Genomic DNA, 19,664 nt, shown 5'->3' with positions numbered 1-19,664 from the left:
GGGAGAGTGACTGCGTCAGGAGGGAGTGATACCTCAATTGGGTTAATACTTAGCTGCCCAGACATTTATCAACATAGTACCCTTGTGAGGCACCCTCGCCCCATGACAACCACCACCCAAAGGTATCCGTTAGTGGCATTTGTTATGCAGCCCTGAGCTAGAGCGCTCATCACTGGGCCACCCCTGAGAATGGACTGGGCTGAGGTAGATCACTTCCTTTTCTTTCGCCCCAGAGTGAGCACGGATTCAAGGCTCTTTGCCTGTGAGAGGGAATGTTTCGTTTCACATAATGGCCACGTGCCCAAGAACATGATTTCCTATATGAGGCCAAGAATTCTAGTAGCAACAGCAGGGTTAGCCATCGTAAATGTCTCTTCCCCTATATGGGGCCAGATGATGGATGTTGTACCTTCTACTATGGAAAGGTTTTCTGAATTTACAGTCTAAACAGTAAATCACCAGGACTAAAACTAGGTTAATAGCTCACCCTGCTTCCTGCAGTGCTTTCCAAGCGATGATGCTGCCAGAAACAGTCTGGCAGCAATCAGGATGCAGCAAAGGAAGGGGTAAACCTGTCTGTCTCTCTCATACACATTCTCCCAGCATTCCCTGGGTCTGAGTGTTATTGGCAGAAGCATCCCAGTATTGAGATAAGCAAAGAAAAGAAAAAAAATCAGTATTGCCATCGGAGTAAGAGAGGAGTTAACATTTGACAATCCTCTAGCCACACCTGGCAGGCTAGATGTATTTATTGCCTTTTCACAGATGGGGAAACTAAGTCCAGAGGCTAGGTACCACCTCCAGTCACAGAAAGGGTATGTGGCAGACCTGGGTTACAGTTCAGCCCACACATCTGACTACTTTGACTTTAAATGGAGACAAGGGGGGGGGGAAAGAAAAGTAGTCAAGACTTTACAAACCTTAGCAGTGTGACATTCTCCTCCACAGAACAACCATTGCAAGATTAATTGGAGCTAGCTTCCCACGCACCTATTAAAAGCCCTACTGCAGAGCTGCAGAAAGGATCCGAGTTCCAGCTCCACATTATGTTCTGCACTTGGTAATAGTTCTGGGCATTCAGTCAGCAGCAGGGCTGGAATTCAGATCCAGCTGTTCCAGGCCAGTTAGCACCTGCACTAATGGGAGAATCATTATTTCCCAGAGTAATACCAGGGCTTATACCTTCACTAAGCCTCCAGCACCACCAGAGGGGCAACAGTCACTTCAACAGGCCTGACATGCTGGCAAGTAGATGTCACTGATACACACACACTTGGGCCAAGTTCGGCCTGGATCTTACACAACTCCATTGACTAGTGGATTTGCACAGATAATTATGTGTCCTTAGATACTACAACCTTATGCTTAGAAAAGAGATCCAAACAGAGGTTAAGCTATGTTAACCCTCCCAACCAGTTTGACAATATATTGATAAAGGACCCTGTCAAGATTTGTAAGATGAAAAAAAGCCTGAAGAGCAATTTCTTACCAGTTTTCTGATCAAAGTTTGCAAAGCCCATCAAATCTCCAGCTGGAACTACACTGACTGCAGCTTACACACAAGAGCACAAGGAGGAGATATGTTTACAGTGCTTTTCCTTGCTCTGATAGCACAGTGCTGAAGTTTACAGGAACATTGCTGGGCTCCATCTTGCTCCTGAGTTACCAGCTTCACCTCCTCAGCCAATCGAGTGTCTCAAGGGAAACTACCTACATTATATGCTGAACACGAGGAGGGAAAAAATTAATTTAAATTAAATAGTTCAAATGAAAAGATGGCATTGTCACAGTCAGCACGGCAATGTACTGTACCTCAAGCCAAAATGGGAAGAGGGCCTTGGGTTGATACAGGCAGCATAAAGTTCTTGAATCAGCTGCCAACATAAGTATCTCACTTGTGCCAACTGTTAAGCTCTTCTCAGCTGGGAGCATTCCAAGTTTCTAAACCCCAGTGAGCAAAGCAGGGTGCTGCTGCTACCTCCTGGTCAGGCCAGCTTTGATGTAAATAGGACTTTTTGTTCTTTGGCTCTATTTTAAGATATAGATCAAGTCCTTGTCTCAGGACAGGCTATTTTTCTCTCCCCCCCCCTCCTCCCCATGCTAGACACATTCTAACCCTCACTGGGGTCCTGGAATGCACAGCTGACAAGCTGGAAGAGTTCAAGACATTATCAAGGCAGAGCTTGAAACACAAGGTCATCACTTCCTTTCATGCCACACACTGACCAAACAAACCTCTTACACTCTGCAAGAAAAACAACCTCCAGGACATCAGATTCAAAAGATGTTATTCAACTTCTCTTTATTTAGAAGTGTTACTGCCTGTGAAAGGACTGACACTTGTGGAGCACAAAGTCCTTTCAGTTCCACATATCAGATACAATGATTGAGTTTATAAATGTACTAACACAAACTAACCAGCTATAAACCAAATGTAAATCAAAGTGAATGTCAATGTTTTCACCAGTTTAACATACCCCAAGTTAAGTTGGAACAACTCTGTGTGTAGACCAGGCGCAGCATTGCCTAGATCTGCTCTGAGCAAGGTTAGACCTGGTCTACACACAGAGTTGTTCCAACTTAACTTGGGGTATGTTAAACTGGTGAAAACATTGACATTCACTTTGATTTACATTTGGTTTATAGCTGGTTAGTTTGTGTTAGTACATTTACAAACTCAGGTTTAAGTGTCCACAGAGGGGTTGGCACCAAGAGATTTGAATTAAATTGTTGCAATTTAGGTTTAGACAAGGTGGTTAAAATGCTCCCACGCTACACAGAAAACCAATGCAGATAGAGCTGATGGGATTCCCTTTGAGGCCACATCTAGATTTTTTTGTGTAACAAAAACACTGCTGCTCCTCCGGCTGATTTAAACTTCAATGTCAGCTCCAGAATCATGAAAAGGGAAGGCTTTAACCATCACTATGTGAAACAAGCCTATGGAGGAAGCTGATTATTAAGGAGAAAGCTACTAATTACACAGAGCTCTCTATAATTTGGAATGACAGGAAAGGAAGGGTAGAAAGAATGACACTTTAATTGGGTAAATAGCACTTACATAGCACCTTATGGTTTTCTAATCATTGTATAATCTTTGCTTAAAATTCTCACATCCTTGTGCAGTAGGGAAATAAGCACTATCCCCATTTTACAGACAGGGAAATTTGGCAAGAGGTTCAGTAACTTGCTGCAGGACAGCTGTTATTTGGCAGCTTCAGGACTGCCTGACTCCTCCAACACACATTGCCTTGAGGTGCTGGCAAAATAGATTTGTAATGACTGTGGGGAGGAGCTCTAGGGTTGAAGGAACTTTGGTCTGCTCGCATCATAGCGGGGTCTTTCCACCACAGTAAAATGCGATGTTAATGAAGATTGTGATTTAATGTCAAACGGCAAGCACTTTAAGCAAATACGCAGATTTTGTCTTTGCCCTTTACTAGAGACTAGCAATTGCAGGTGGTCTGAAAGAGTAGATAATCTGCCATTTGTACTGCAAAAAGCAGTTGGGTAGCTATGACATTCCAACCTCACCTATGAATTGCATCGCTTTAGGGAGTTTACATCGCACTCTTGACATGGGTTGAGCTTTAGTTTTGGGTTTCATTATCTCTTGGTGTACACAGCAAAGGATTAAGGTACTGAATGAGGACAACTACTTGTTATGGGCTAATTGCATTAACTATATTCCCTAAACTAGGAACAAATCACAGGATTCAGGAGCACAAGGTTGTAAAAACAGCTCACATTCTAAAATTAGACTGTTAATGAAGGGTCTTTAATAGACCAAGGATTCCCTTAGAATTGAGATAAACATGTTAAAATATTCTTTAAAATAATTCCATATCCATCCACAGTACACTCATTAGCAAACTCATATAAATGATATGATCAATACAGCTCTAACATTATTATATGCATTAATAGAGGTACCCATTACTGCAGAACCTGGCTGAGCTTTTTATATTTTAGATAATGAGCAGAGCGCGCTCTCTCTCAAAAAAACCCAAAAAACAGGGGGCCATATTCTTGGATGTTGATGTTGTTTTATTCTTGGATGTAAAAAGGAGTCTAAATTAAGCTTTCCACAGCTGCCCATAAAGGAAATCGACAAGGAAGTTTTTTACAGCAGAAACTCCTCTTGAAATCTGACCTCCATTCTTGTCAAAGAGACTGTCTTAACAGAAGTCTTACCCAATAACAATTTGCTTGCATATGGATGCCAAGATCTTACTTTAAAATAAGCAAAAATGCAATCTAATTTTACCTCTCCCTAACATTTAATTGGGTTCCTTCCATCACTTACTAAGGGGATCAAGGCTGGGCCTTGCATGAAATGAAAGGACCAGCCTGCAGGAGCTGGTTTATGCTACTACAGGATAAAGGTTTTCAAAATTCTTCATCATTCACAGCACTTGCTGTAGCTATTCAATAGTTAGATCATTCTCTTTGGTTAGATGTAGCCTAAGGTGAGAAAACTAACAGACACGTGTTCACACTTTCCTACCTGCAAACACTCTGAACCATTCTATGACTGGGCTCCAGACTTCAGGTTTCTTGTGCCACGTAAACCTTGCTTTAGAGAGAAAGAAGTGGTGCAATGCATGGTGCTAACACAGCTGGAAGCTATAAGAGCAGCTCTGATTAGGGGCATCTGAATGAGTCATCTGAAGTAAAAACCCTCAGCTGAGCAGCTGCCAATTTAAAACATACACCATATGCCTCCCACACACTCTTGTCAGCTTTTAAACACACAATGCCTTTTTGCTTTACTTCAGATTACAAGTATTAAATGCTCCCTTATGATTTTCACAACTAGGGTCTGACATACAATTAAGAGACTTTGATCAGCCTACCTAGGTTAACCTTCAGAAGCAGCACAGATTTTGAGGTTTATTGCAGAGAAAGGAAGAAATGGACAGATTGCAAAAGGAACAGTTTGGGTTTTTACAGTTTCCTTCTGTAAAGAATTAATAACACGAAAAGAGTTGAAACCTATCACCATCCACTGCTGAATGACAAACAGCTGAAATCTTCATGAAGTAGACTAGAGCCAGGAAGGGTACTGATCACAATTTCAGAGAGCAGCTACCTAAATAGGATTTTAGTTTAAATGTAGCCCATTTGGATTGCACACTGTTTAGTGAAATGAGATAATAAACCAACAGACTTCTTAATTAAGACCATCGATAATAGGACAGTAAGGCAGGCTACCTGCTTGCTTATTTTTCAATTACTTTAGTGCAATTCAATTGACACTAGAGAAAAGCTAGTGGTTTCCCCCACCCTCAAACACAGCTAAAAGACTGGAAAGAGGAGACTATCCATTCTCAGTAGCTGTCTGGCTATGAACAGGAAGAAGCTATCCAGCCTCTGTAATGCTTACACATGCTAAACATCCCAAAACCAACAGGCTATAATGTGTTATAGGATTAAGCGTCCCCTCCTTTTAATATGTATTTTTATGTATGCTTTTGGGAATGTATTTTATTTTTGTATGTGCTATGCTACTATAGTTCGTGAAAAGCTTGTTGTTTTCTTTTGTGTGTGTGTCAAGTATTTGCTCTACAGTATCAAAAAGTTCCAGTACAAAAACCAGTCAGTCAACCTCTGCTTCAGCTGCTATGACAGCACTGAACAGTACAATAGACTTGAGCAGCCAAAGGCAGAATTACAAAGCTATGCATGACCATGGACTGAAGACAATGTGAACTACAGCACCATTAGAAAGCGTAATAAAGACATGTGTTTTAGCAAGAAGCAAGTAAACCAAGAGTGAAACACTAGGACAAGGGTAATTCTCTTGCAAAATCTAAGTGCCATAGAAATAGTTTTGTTTGGTTTTCTGGTTTCAGTGAAAGATTTACTTTTAATAAGAGATGCCCACTGTGGACAATTTCTACTATGGACAATTCAGTATCGTTTTAGTAGGTGATAGCACGAGATTCTATTTTCAATAGGTAAAGCTAAATTTTAAGTGTAAAATATAAAGAAAGCCAAGACAGCCATTCTAATTTAAAATTTCTACTAGTGATGCAATGGAGAAGTTAAAAAAAAAAATTTAACTGATAGTGCCACAGACAGGATGTGAAGTGGCTTTGTGTCACTGCTGTTGTAGGCCTTTTAGTAACTTACCTAAATAAAACTGAACTCTATTTAGAAGTAAATGTTCACATACAGGTTAAGTGATTATGGGGCTTTGTATGGATTGGGGAAATTACTATAATTCTAACATTGCACTATTCTTTGCACATAAAAACTGATTAGTTACAAAGCATCCTATAAGTCAGGGATGCTGGAGATACAAATTCCACCTTCAAAATTAGTGCAATGCCTTACACCAAACAGGTTAATTGGCTGAAGAGAGAGGAAAAATTGCTCCCTTCAAATACATACAAGTGACTCCCACAAGCTTCCACAAGAATTCAAGCATGAGCCCAGACAAAAGAATAAAGCCTTTCACAAAGGAATAAAAAACTCTTGTATTTACATCTATAGCTAAGGATCAAGACTACTTAGTTTTGAACCCAATTTTGACATTTTAGTCACCTGCAATAGGTATATTGTATGAAATGCTTTATACTCAAGATTCTAGCTTTAGCAAGAAAAGACTAAGCCACTCTTACAAATCTCCAGCATGGTTCAGCTCAATCTTGTAATTGATAAATAGGAAGCATCACAAAAATGAACAGAACTGTGATGCAGAGAATTATTAAAAGGTTTCAGAGTCGGTTGTTTTTATAAAGTCCACTTTGTTAATACGAAAATTGCAGGGGACGTTCTTCCTTCAGAGAACAATGGATCTCAGGGCACATTCAAGAACTGAAACCCATATCAGTTTAAGTAAAATCTTCACTGCATGCCAAACCATTGTTCTTGATCTGCCCACTGTGCTGCTTCACTATCACTGCCCTCCAAATCCCCTTCTTCTCCACTTCCCTCCATGTCATCCACATCCTCTTCCTGGGTTGCATCTGTTGGACTCTCCTCTTTTTCCATTTTCTGCATTCCTTCTAAAGACTTCTGATCATTGGGATCCAAACTGGGGGAGAAAAAAGGGTTACTCAAACTTAAGGTAGTAAACATTAGAAATAGGTCTAATCAAAACAACTCCATCTTGCTTCCCCCCCACTTCCTGTTTACTGCTACCGATATTTGAACTCAAAGATGTTGCAACTTGACCTCAGACTGACGTTATAACCATTTGACAAAAGATGGAAGAGCACGATTAACACCAATTACATCATCTATATACAAATTCCTAACCGTTGAGAATGCACTTGTCTGAACACTATGAACCTCCCAATGAAGCTTACACAATTCTTCTAGGCAATACTAACTAAAGCAACAGAAGACAGATTAATGCAATTTAAGTGACTAGCACTAAAAACACTGTTCCCGCACCTCCATCCAGGCAAAAATAGCCAACCTACCTGACCTTACAGTTTATAAGGTTTGTGGGTATAACAAGGTGTTGTATTCAAGATAGGTATTTAACTTTTAATAATGCAGAGAACGTAAGATTTTTTTATTAGGAAATATGGCATCTTATTCTGAAACATGCTAAATTTTACCCAAGTTTGAAATAATTCTTTTCTATTTGAGTTTGAGGGACCCGTTTTATTGTAAGAAGAAAAGTTGATTCAGTTGAACATCAAAACCTTTCCGTTTGAATTTAGTTAATCCCTTACATTTATACAGCACCTTCCAGCCTAAAAGGTGGAGCCCAAGGTGCTTGACAGAGTATAGAACAGTTTAAGAAATTATAAACAAATCCATGCCTTAATCCTTCTTATTGGTCTAGCAATTGACTGCCTGGTAAGATACTTAACATTAACACAAGTTTACAATTGTAAATGTTTGTCCTTGAGACTTTGAATTGGGAATTGCAGTACATAAGACACAAAGACATGGTCTACGCTAGAAAAATCAAGCTGTCTTAACTACATCCCTTAGGGGGTGTGAAAAATCCACATCCCTGAGCAGCATAGTTAAGATGACCTAACCCCCTGTGTAGACAGTGCTAGGCTGACGGAAGAACCCCTCACATCAGCATAGGTAGTGTCTACACTGAAGTGCTACAGCAGTACAGCTAGAGCAGTACAGTTGTACCACTGTAGCACTTCAAAATGTAGACAATCCCAAATTCACTGATAGTGTGTGCGCGCTGGGGGAACACCCAACCAACCAAACCCCCCTACCCCCCACAGAAGTGACTGAAGATGTACTAAGCCATCTTACAGCAGTCATGCAATTCTTAGTTTCTAAGAAGCATACAGAAAACCCAAGGGTCTACAAGTTTTACCTTAGGGCAATACTGTACTGGTCCATGGCTTCTTGATATTCACTGACTGCTACAAGAAAGTCACCCAGTATTCGATGCAGAACACAGTCACTCTGATTGGCCAGTGCATTCCTCAACAAAGCTATTCCATCTTCATATTTCTGTTCTCTACCTGTTGACATGCAGAGCTACAGTTCTATTAATGGTTTAGATATATATTCAAGTTATTTTGTGGATGATCTAAAACACTATCATAATCCTCATCTTTATTCCTAAAACCATCTGCAGTTGGTGATAATTAAATCTTCTGAAAACACAGTTCTTGCTCTAAGTGTTATATTTTAAACCAAATCAATGCATACATGATTCTCTTAAATAATCAGTAAGTTATAATTTCTTCCATCTGAAGCATTACTATAGTGCCAATCACTGTAATATCTAAGCAATTCATATCTTAAGGCAGGCATCCTGTAATTTTTCTTTTACACAGAACTGATCAGTCTTTGGCTGTAACATTTGTATAGTGTTTTTCATATTAGTGACTTTGTGGAACACTCACTTTCATGTAAGATATGATTCAAATAAACTGGACAAGGAAGAGACATCTCAAAGAAAAGAAACTTACTAAGAAGCTCCGCTTTTTTTACCACCGCTTTAATGTAATCCGGTCTCTGTGTCAGTGCCTTATCTAATAAGGTTTTTGCTTTCTCTTGTGTGACTGGATCTTCAAGACAGACTGTTGCTAACAGAGTAAGCGTCTGTGCATTTGCTCCCAGGGTTTTGTACACATTGTTAGCCATAACCATTGCTTCACGGATACTGTTGGATGCCAGATAACAATCAATGAGGCCTGAAGACCAAAAAGAAGAGGTTACTGTGCATTAATATTTACACACTGGCATACTAACAATCTGTTTACAGAGACTGTATCAGAGTTTAATAAGCATGCTTCTCAGTACATCAAATTCAGCTATTTTTGTTTAACAAGCATGCATTTAATGTCTAATATTTCCCCCTCTTCTCCCTATCTCCAGCTCTATTTAGTGAGTTTTTCCAATATCACTAATTAACCTATAGCAATGTTACTTCACCTGCAGGGAACTCTGGGAGGCAATTTATACTCTTCCTATACCATGACACCATTGTACACCAGAGCCCTATCAAAATTGTATACAAGAGTCATTGGACTTTACTTGCCTTCATAACAGTCAAGCCTGCAAGGTGCAAGGCGTATTGCTTCTCGGAAATGTATAATTGCCTCTTGTACTCGTCCCATATTTCTAAGAGCAGCCCCTTTCAGCAGCAAAGCTTGAACACTATTACTATTCAGCTGAATAGCTTTGGCTCCTAAATACAAGGCACGGGAGTATCGCTTACTGTAGAAACTGTGACACCTATAAAAAGAAGAGCAATGGTGATAAGTGTGCACTACCAAAAGTCATTCATGGAAAGCTGAAAAGAAAAGCAACTGATGGATTTATAGCATGCACAGTTACTTTAAAAGATATTAACAAAATATGATGCTTATTAGCCTTTAACAAAACTGGTGATTCAGGTACTTAGTTACAGCAACATTAGTTATCTGACAGACCCAACAACTCCAAGGTGTTTAAATACAGCCAGAAAAGGATTGAAAGATTTAATATGTATCTAGTAAGATATTTTAAAGTTAGACCAAGAACTAAATGTTTAAGTAGAACAGCAGACTCACAGGATAAGTACAGCTTCCAAACTAATGAAACCTGAACACATTGCCACAAACACATTCAAGCTCCTAAGACAGGTTAGCTAAGGAGCCAGTGGATGCGAGGAAGTGAAAAGTAAATGGAAGTTACCCTGACACCACCCACGGTTCTGCATGCTGATCAGAAATATTGAAAAGACGGCAGCCCAAGTTCTCCACATCCTCCAGTCGACCGTCACGTGCCAATAAGTAGCCATATACGTCCATTCCTAAAAATGAAATACTTTGGGATCAGTTGTAGTATTGCTGAGCTCCTAATTATAACCCTTAAAAGCTTTATGAAGATTTAAGGTCACAATGGAACTTGACCATAAGGGCCAGTGATTTCACAGCACTTGTATGAGCTAGGAGTAGCAAGGATACATGCGCTTTGGGACTAAGTCTGAGCACCAGACTCTGCACTTTCACCTTAAAGGTGGAGGAGGAATCAAGAAAAAACAGGTATAAAATGAGAGCATGAAGAATTCTAGACAGTTTACAACAAAGACATAGTTCATTCAGAAGGAAAAACAGAACACACAAGTTTCTTAAACTAAATTTGTTAGTACTATGTTCCTCTTTGGATAGCCTGGTGTACAGCTATACTAACTTCTTGAAGTACTGTAATTTTTAATGAGGTGTAAGAAACACCCACTTTATACTATGACTGCCTCCAACTGCTTCTGGGTATGGACAGAAACTATGCACCTGCTATGCTGATAAATAATTATGTAGCTGTTCTAAGCCTTTAGTGGAATGTGAACTAGATGCACCTGCTGTGCTAGTGTCATTCAAGGGGTTAGCATGCTAGGGCAACTTTCAGAATTTACAATTACTTACCTTTTATCAGATAAGGATCCAGCATTTGTGCCTGCTCAAATTTCAGAATTGAGTTTTTATTATCTCCAGCTCGGAAGTACAGGTCTGCTAAGCTACCCAATAGATCCACATTATCCCTCAGTAAAGACTTTTTTTCTAATGAGCTTTAAGAGAAAAGAAATGCCATTTAAACTAGCACCTGGTTATGTACTGTTTGAATGCTAAAACTCTTTGGAACCTGTAAATTATCTCTGAAATACACTTGTAAAATTATGATTTTAAGTGTCATTCATTTAAAGGCCTACAGTTACCACAAGACCTGGTATCATCTATATTGTTACCTGACGCTCACTCTTTACTGAGTGACCACACACCCACCATTTGAACACTCGTCCAAAAAAACCTATTTGATGACATACATACAACTTACATTGTTCCTTGAAGGCTGCCAAACTGGGAGAGAGAGAGAGAGAGAGAGTTCTTAAGCAAGGACCCTCTACTGAAGATATCTTGCTGCCAGCCCCCGAGTTCGATGCCAGAAATAAATAGCTGCACCCTAGATAAACTGGGCATGGGGGTGTCTCAAATACTGTTGTCTTAGACCCATGAAGGGCTTTACAGATAATCACCAGCAACTTGAGGTGCCCCCACAAACAAGGTAGCCAGTTCACACCATTAACCCCAGGCAATGATCGTTTAGGACAGGGGTTCTCAAACTGGGGGTCGGGACCCCTCAGGGGGTCGTGAGGTTATTACATGGGGGTCGTGAGGTGTCAGCCTCCACCCCAAAGCCCGCTTTGCCTCCAGCATTTATAATGGTGTTAAATATATAAAAATGGGTTTTTACTTTATAAGGGGGGGGGTGTCGCACTCAGAGGCTTGCTATGTGAAAGGGGTCACCAGTACAAAAGTTTGAGAACCACTGGTTTAGGAGACAGACACTAGGAATCTACACCAGCTGGACTTCAAACGCAGCTTCAAGTAAAGCACAATGCAATAGACATCCTAAAGGAAATAGGTTTTTTAAACTTCATGCCCTAGTTAGGTTTACCTGCATTGACTGAAACTTGTAGCTTTTATAAGAGCATCTGAGCAAAGAAATTGCACCAACAGCACAGCATCATTAAGGGGTTCTCAGTTTCCATTCATGTTCTAGAAATGTATAGTTAAGTCACAAAAAGTTTAAACTAGTTTCCAGCGGTCAGTTTTCAAAAGTAGCTGCACTGGTGTTTTCAGTTACAAAAAGATTGTAATTTAAGAAGCTTCTTTTCAATTCTGTAAATTAAAACAACTTTGTATTTTAAAATTAAGCACTCTGGTCTAAGGAGATACAAGGTACCTTCTCTTCCCCATGAAAGAGTGTATAGCCTTTGCAGAACTATTTACTTTAATTGGAGCTTTCTTCACAGAATACCCAGATCTTGCAAAGATCTCAGATATTATTTACTCTATATGCTCTGAAGCTTAGGTACAATCCAAGACCAGTAAGGAAAAATGTCCTGATTTTTTATAGTTTGTCAGAACCTTAACATTATCACAATAAAAATGGATAGCAAGTCTAAAAATATTGTTACGCTTTCTTTTTTAAAGTTTTCCAAAACAAGACTTTTCCCCAATCAGGAAAAAAACTTTAATATTATGTTCAGCATCTGACAAAATCCAAGCAATGTTTACAGATCAACTGCAAGGTCCTCAACAGTACAAAATAGGCATCATGCTGTGCCAAACAGCATGTTTAAATCTGTCACAACACTATGTGAAGTAGTGACTCAAGAACAGTAATTTAATTCACCTTGATTCTTACCAGATGGTGTTGATTGCTCTAGTATTATCTCCAATGTGCACAAATGCATATGCTTTGATCCACACTGAAAGCCAGTCCAAGTTAGGGATGCTTTGAATAACATTCATCGTCATGGAAGCCACTTCTGCCCCTTTTACTGAAAGGGACAGCAAACCTATTCAGAAAAATACACTAGTCAAATCCAAGTATCCAGAACAGTTTGACATACAAATTAGTTAAAATGTCTAAAGATGGAGAATCCCATGCCTTTGAATTTATACAGGCAGTTAGCTACAATGCTCCTGTACAACTTGTAGATTGCATGCAGCCTGTACTGCATGCAAATGAGCTAGTTTACTAATATGTTTTACACATCTCATATTTTAGTGATAATGTTGCTTGATGTAATTTTTAATATTAGATACTTGGTGGGGAAAAAGTCTCTACCTAGTATGGCATCGAGTGCTAATGGACACTGTCTCAGAACTTCTTTGTAACTGGTAACAGATGAGCGTTCTTGACCTGCCTTCTTGTACAAATTTGCCAACATCATGTTAATCTGTAATCAAAAAAATCTGATTGTGAGAACAATCCAATCAAGAGTTATGAAAAGCAGAGTTCCTCACCAAAAAGTCATGTTTTCATTATCAAGCATAGCCCCATCTTCCCAGCTCTCTGGACAGAGAATAGTTATGAGCCCTGCTTCTTAAGTCACCAACTCTTATAAAATGAGAAGTGTTTCTCATTTCTGATTCAGAATACAGAAAAGTGGAGATATCCTAATATTATACACTAGTGGAGTGCCTCTAGGAATCTCAAAAGTGTTTTATGAACATTCATTCAAAAGATGGGCAAGTGTTTACATAAGTAGAAGTGATGTCTGAAAAGGCCTATATATTACATTATAGCTTCCTTTTACTTGCTCTCTCCACATACCAATGGAAGTCTACCAGAGCAATTGTATTTCAGAGGTGGAGAGTAGATCTGCATTTAAACTCTGACTGAATTCACAGCTCACGAAAGGGCAGAAGTGGCTTGAGCAAGCTTTCCCCCCTCAATGCAGCTAGTTGTTCTAGTGCTTAAGCATTTTTGGTTAATTGGCTTGCAGGGATAGAAGGAAGCTTTTCCTTTCCTCAATTTTCTTCCTTTTCTGTACAGCAAGCCTTGCTTAAGGTAGAACACCTTATGGTTACCACTCACTGGCTAAGATGGGATGCTGCTAACATGTAAGTTGTTATGCATGAGGTGTAAATGGCCTAAGAGATTATCTAGATGACAGAACCAGCAAGCAAAGTCTCAGTAGTATTAGTGCAAAATACTAAGTGTCCTAAACATTTAGCACCCTGACATGTTCTAGAGTGGTAGCCTGTATCAGCAAAGACAACGAGGAGTACTTGTGGCACCTTAGAGACTAACACATTTATTTGGGCATAAGCTTTCATGGGCTAAAACCCACTTCATCAGATGCATGGAGTGGAAAATACAGTAGGCAGAATATATATATACACACACAGTACATGAAAAGATGGGAGTTGCCTTACCAAGTGGGGGGGTCAGTTCTAACGAGACAATTCAATTAAAGTGGAAGTGGGCTATTATCAACAGGAGGAAAAAAATCACGTTTGTAGTGGTAATCAGGGTGGCCCATTTCAAACAGTTGACAAGAAGGTGTGAGTAACAGTAAGGGGAAATTAGCATGGGGAAATTAGTTTTTAGTTTTTGTAGTGACCCATCCACTCCCAGTTTGCAGTTTAACTCCAGTTCTGCAGTTTCTCATTGGAGTTTGTTTTTGAAGTTTTTTTGTTGAAGAATTGCCACTTTTAAGTGGTGTGTAGTTGCTGGTGATATTTGCTTCAGGTTGGGGGGCCGTCTGTAAGCCACGCTCTAAGATACAACTGCATTTGCTCCAATCCCTCAGACAGAGACAAACACCTATAGGATCTCTATCAAGAGTTATTAAAACTACAATACCCACCTGGTGAAGTGAAGAAACAGATTGACAGAGCCAGAAGGGTACCCAGAAGTCACCTACTACAGGACAGGCACAACAAAGAAAGTAACAGAACGCCGCTAGCCGTCACCTTCAGCCCCCAACTAAAACCTCTCCAGCGCATCATCAAGGATCTACAACCTATTCTGAAGGACGATTGCTCACTCTCACAGACCTTGGGAGACAGGCCAGTCCTCGCTTACAGACAGCCCCCCAACCTGAAGCAAATACTCACCAGCAACTACACACCACACAACAAAAACACTAACCCAGGAACCCATCCCTGCAACAAACCCCGTTGCCAACTCTGTCCACGTATCTATTCAAAGGACACCATCATAGGACCTAATCACATCAGCCACACCATCAGGGGCTCGTTCACCTGCACATCTACCAATGTGATAAATGCCATCATGTGCCAGCAATGCCCCTCTGCCATGTACGTTGGCCAAACCGGACAGTCTCTACGCAAAAGAATAAATGGACACAAATCAGACGTCAAGAATTATAACATTCAAAAACCAGTCGGAGAACACTTCAATCTCCCTGGACACTCAATAACAGACTTAAAAGTGGCAATTCTTCAACAAAAAAACTTCAAAAACAGACTCCAACGAGAAACTGCAGAACTGGAATTAGTTTGCAAACTGGACACCATCAAATTTGTTAGTTTCTAAGGTGCCACAAGTACTCCTCGTTGATTTAGCACTATCTAAATCATTAAAAAGTGTGAGAAGAATCTTAAGGAAGAAAGAGAGTCCTCTCTTAAGAATAACAGGAGTACTTGTGGCACCTTAGAGACTAACAAATTTATTAGAGCATAAGCTTTCGTGGGCTACAACCCACTTCTCTCTTAAGAGACTCCCACTGGTAGAGTGACAAAACAAGGTGACAACACTTAATTTCCTATTAACTGTATTTTCACTGTTTTCAAGAACTGTCCATTGTTTTACTACCTCTGGTGGTAGCACTGGTGGGAGTATTAGCATAGTCAGAGCTAAGGCATTTTTACCACTTTTGTCTAGAGCAGCAATTACTCTTTCCCAGAATTGTAAAAACTACTTCTACTACCTTCCAAAAACCTCAGAGGCGTCAGCTGCGGAGAGTAGAATTTTGCATAGCTAATAGAGACTTCAATCCTAAATAGGTTAAGTATACATGCTCTCAATAGCTTATCAGTACATGTCAAGGTGTCTATTGTTCCTCATGCATAGAGAAGATTTTGTAATTCCCACTAGCATTAATAAAATTACCCAGGTAATTGTCACAGGAATTACCTGTTAAAGACATCCAAAAACATTTAGCTCCTATTAGTTTGGTGAACTCTTTCAAACAAAGAAATTCCATATAGAGACTACCTGGTTTTAAAGAAGATATGCTTACTAAACTCAGATAATTTAGAAGTGTTTAGCCATTGTTTCCAAATAACTCATTTAAATATTGTAAGCACAAATGTCAAGGTTTAGTCTCTTTACCTCTATATGCTACATCTTAATTCTTGAGCAAATATGACTATACAACTCCAAAAACATCTAAACTACTGTTTGCCACAAATCAATTCGAGAACCTACCTTGGGGGTTCTCTGTCTTGAAGGAATTCCATCTAGTATAGCAATAGCATCTTTATCTTGCTTCAACATTGTGTAACATTCAGCCATCTTGTATTTCACTTCAATTTCAGATGGCAGACACTAAAATAAAATTGATCACTAAAATGTAATCTCTCTCAAATGTTGTCTAACTATATAAAACAGAGTCTAAATTACTAAAATCTTATGAAAGACTTGTATTTTCATTAACAAAGTCAAGATATAAAATGTAAAGATGACAGTAGGTTGTACTTTTATAATGCAGACTATCTTCTCTCTTGCTAATGAAAACTACAAATTAAATGAGCATTCTCTCTGACATTTGAGACCAACTTAAGCTTTTCATTAGAAAGTAGTGGTCAGACACATTTTCAAAATTAAATAGCCACAAAATTCAGGCTTCTTTGCTTTGGTAATTTTATAGTCTACCGCTACAACATTTAATTCACCAATATTTCATTTTACAGGAAGAATAAGAGTTATATGCAGTATGTTACTCTATTTCCAAATACCTGACTTTGTGGAGTGGCTGCAGCATTCCCAGTAGAGGGTCTTACTTTTGAAGTTTTACTTAATGCTTTCTTCTGCTGCAAGGCCATTGTATACTTACTTACAGCATTCCTATATTCCTTGTCATGGAAGAGGGAATCTGCATGATATACAAGAAGCTGGTACTTTTGTGATGGCGAGAATAACTCACTAGAAGAAATTAAAAAAGATATCAGCTTAAAGTAACTGATTACATAATAGGAGGAAAATTGCTAAATCCTAATTTTTCAGTATTAGTAATTAAATCCCCTGGCTGTGCCTGAAATCTGGAAGAACTAAGAGTGCAATATTTGTACCCTTAAATAAATAAACCCAACTACAAGCAAGTTCCATCTTAAACACAATTGCCCCAATTAGAACACCTTTTATTTGTTAATCATCTGTTAAGACCTTACAATGGTAACTGTTGTTAACCATCCTCTGCAACAGGCAGATTTGAGAGCCAAGAACTCAATTTTAGGACTGTATTTTAATTTTTGTTAGTAACAATTATGGTTCACGAAGTACACTGAACACAGACAATGCACCGGAGCTTAAGTGCTGAAAGACGCTATGTCCACGATCATCACTGTCAACAGGAGGAGAATGATGTGGGTGGCATATCCTCTGATGATCCATCAGAAAGTGATGGGTAAGTCACCTTGTCTCTCGATTGCCCCGCCTGGGAAGCTGAAACTCTTAGCAGTTATAGGGCTTTTCATACACACATCTCAAAGAGCCTCATCCGGGAGCATATTGCTGGTCCCGTTTTACACAGAGGGGAACTGTGACAACTGGGACCTGCTAATGATCCCACAGCAAGTGTCTGGCAGAGCCAGGTACAGACCTCAAGCAACTGCAGCCCCGATCTGTTACCCCAGGCAGGACCTTCTCCCACTGGGGCTCCCGCAGGGCCCCACGAAGCTCTTAGCTCCTTATTTCACCCCCCCCCCCCCATTCCCCACCGAGGGACGCGTAGGCCCCCTCCCCCATCACCCCGCAGCCTCCCCCACACCAGGAGCGCCCTTGCCTCAGCCCCCGGTCTCTTGCCGCCCCCACAGAGCCCCCTGCCGGCGGCACTCACGGGTTGTTGCCGCTCATGGTGAGCAGGAGCCCGCTGAGGAGCCGCACATTGGAGTGGAGCCCGGCAGCCGCCATCTCCCGCACATGCTCCACCACGCTCATCCTGGAGGCCGGAGTGGAACGAGGGGCGCCGGCCGGGGATGGGGTCGGAAGAGACAGCGCTTCCTCAGCCCGCTGCGACTCCAAAATGGCGCCACCTAGGGGTCCTCGCAGGCAGGAGTCCATAATACCTCTCTAGGTGGCCCTCACTCACGCCTCAGTTTAAAAACCTCTCCGTGGGGACCCCATGGAAATCCGCCCAGGTGCCAGCCTTGCATCTCCTCCACCATTAAAATCGCTGCCGCTGAAGGGGTAGGCTACAAAGCGATGACATTTTCTAGCAGGCACAATAATGGTCGCCCCCGCAGCTGAAACACTCTACGCATGCGCAGCGGCTGTCTCTGCCCTCCGTGCCTTGTGTCGCACTAGACGCCCTGAGTCACGTGTTCGTGGGCAGTGGCTGTCGGGCTCGGCAGCTTTTGAAGGAACGGAGCTGGGCCTTGGTACAACATGTTCTGGTGCCCTGGGCAGGGCCCGTGCAGGGGCCTCGCTGTTGTTATAGAAAGGCAGGGGGTGTTGTAGCAAATGAACCAAAAAGTAACATCACAGTGAATATGGTGCCAGGGTTCACACACACGGGTCAGCTTTTAATTTGTCATGAAATACTATTACTATCCCTAAAAAAAACAACAAGGAGTCTGGCGGCACCTTAAAAACTAACAGATTTATTTGGGCATAAGCTTTCGTGGGTAAAAACCTCACTTCTTCAGATGCATCCGAAGAAGTGAGGTTTTTACCCACGAAAGCTTATGCCCAAATAAATCTGTTAATCTTTAAGGTGCCACCAGACTCCTTGTTGTTTTTGTAGATACAGACTAACACGGCTACCCCCTGATACTTATTACTATCCCGATTCACAGATTTTGTTGGTTTTTCTCACCTTTTGCTCAGGTGTGCATTACTGTGGTCTCTCGTGCTTTTTGTACACTTAATAAAGAAAAACACTACAATATTATCAACCTTATGATGTTCCTTCTGTAGCCACAACTCCCACTGAAGTCAATGGGGACATGAGCCGGATCTGTAAGGAATGCAGGATTAATATGCCACACTTGGATCTGAGATGAAGAAGTTGTTAAAGTAACATGTTAATTTTACTCAATGTATGGGGGAAATAAATTCAATGTTACCACGTAAGAAAATAATTCAGTAGGAGAACAAATTAGGTGCAGGCATCTCAGATTGTACTACACAAAATATAAAGGGTTTATTTCTTTTAAAATTAAGCATGCTTTTCATAATACTCTAAATAACAGTATTTTCTTTGTATTTCTTCCCTTTATACAGTATGGGCTTGATCCTACAATCCTTAGATGAACAGTCTCATCAATCAGGACGAGATTTAGGATTAATGCTGAGAGGCTCCTGAGTCCCTCTCTTAAGGCATTGCTCCTCAAGCTACAGGTTTAAAAACTTTGTTGTTTGTTTTTTGGTTATTTTTAAATAAATATTCAGGAGAACATCTCTGCTCCTCCCCTTGGAACTAAATTGTTGGTCCTGACCTACTTTATAGGCAGAGCAGCTAAGCTTTGCACAGCTTCAGGTTTGACATTTGATACATAGGCGAAGTTTGACTTACATATTTGGGGGTGGGACAGCTCCAGTCAGGCCAATGTGGTCATGCATGGAGGGGCAGCTTCCACGCCTGCCCAAGGCTTGCAGTTTGGGGGGCAACGCTCTCCCCCTCCCCCCAGACTGCACCCATGATTTCACACTAGTCCAGCGGTTCTCAAACTTCACTGCATCATGACCCACTTCTGACAACA

The 19,664-nt window shown here is 40.6% G+C and overlaps 1 protein-coding gene across 2 annotated transcripts; it reads right to left on the bottom strand.

Moving 5' to 3' along the window:
- Positions 1–6,372: 6,372 nt before the first annotated feature.
- Positions 6,373–17,978, bottom strand: ANAPC7 (anaphase promoting complex subunit 7). 2 transcript variants are annotated; one of them, XM_065417644.1, is made up of 11 exons: positions 17,801–17,978; positions 16,701–16,887; positions 16,171–16,290; positions 13,057–13,168; positions 12,631–12,784; positions 10,848–10,990; positions 10,120–10,237; positions 9,482–9,678; positions 8,910–9,134; positions 8,306–8,456; positions 6,373–7,042 (listed from the first exon to the last, which is right to left on the bottom strand). In XM_065417644.1, exons 1-11 carry the CDS (start codon positions 17,899–17,901, stop codon positions 6,853–6,855), a joined length of 1,698 nt encoding a protein of 565 aa, XP_065273716.1. In that variant the 5' UTR covers positions 17,902–17,978; the 3' UTR covers positions 6,373–6,852. The 2 variants fall into 2 exon arrangements, with proteins under 2 accessions (XP_065273716.1, XP_065273717.1); XM_065417645.1 differs by having other exon boundaries at positions 16,701–16,837; positions 17,801–17,890.
- Positions 17,979–19,664: the final 1,686 nt, after the last annotated feature.

The sequence above is a fragment of the Emys orbicularis genome, chromosome 16 (genome assembly GCF_028017835.1).
Source record: "Emys orbicularis isolate rEmyOrb1 chromosome 16, rEmyOrb1.hap1, whole genome shotgun sequence".
Lineage (NCBI taxonomy): Eukaryota > Metazoa > Chordata > Testudines > Emydidae > Emys > Emys orbicularis.
The sequence above is the reverse complement of the archived record's forward strand: the minus strand, read 5'-3'. Positions and strand labels throughout refer to the sequence as shown.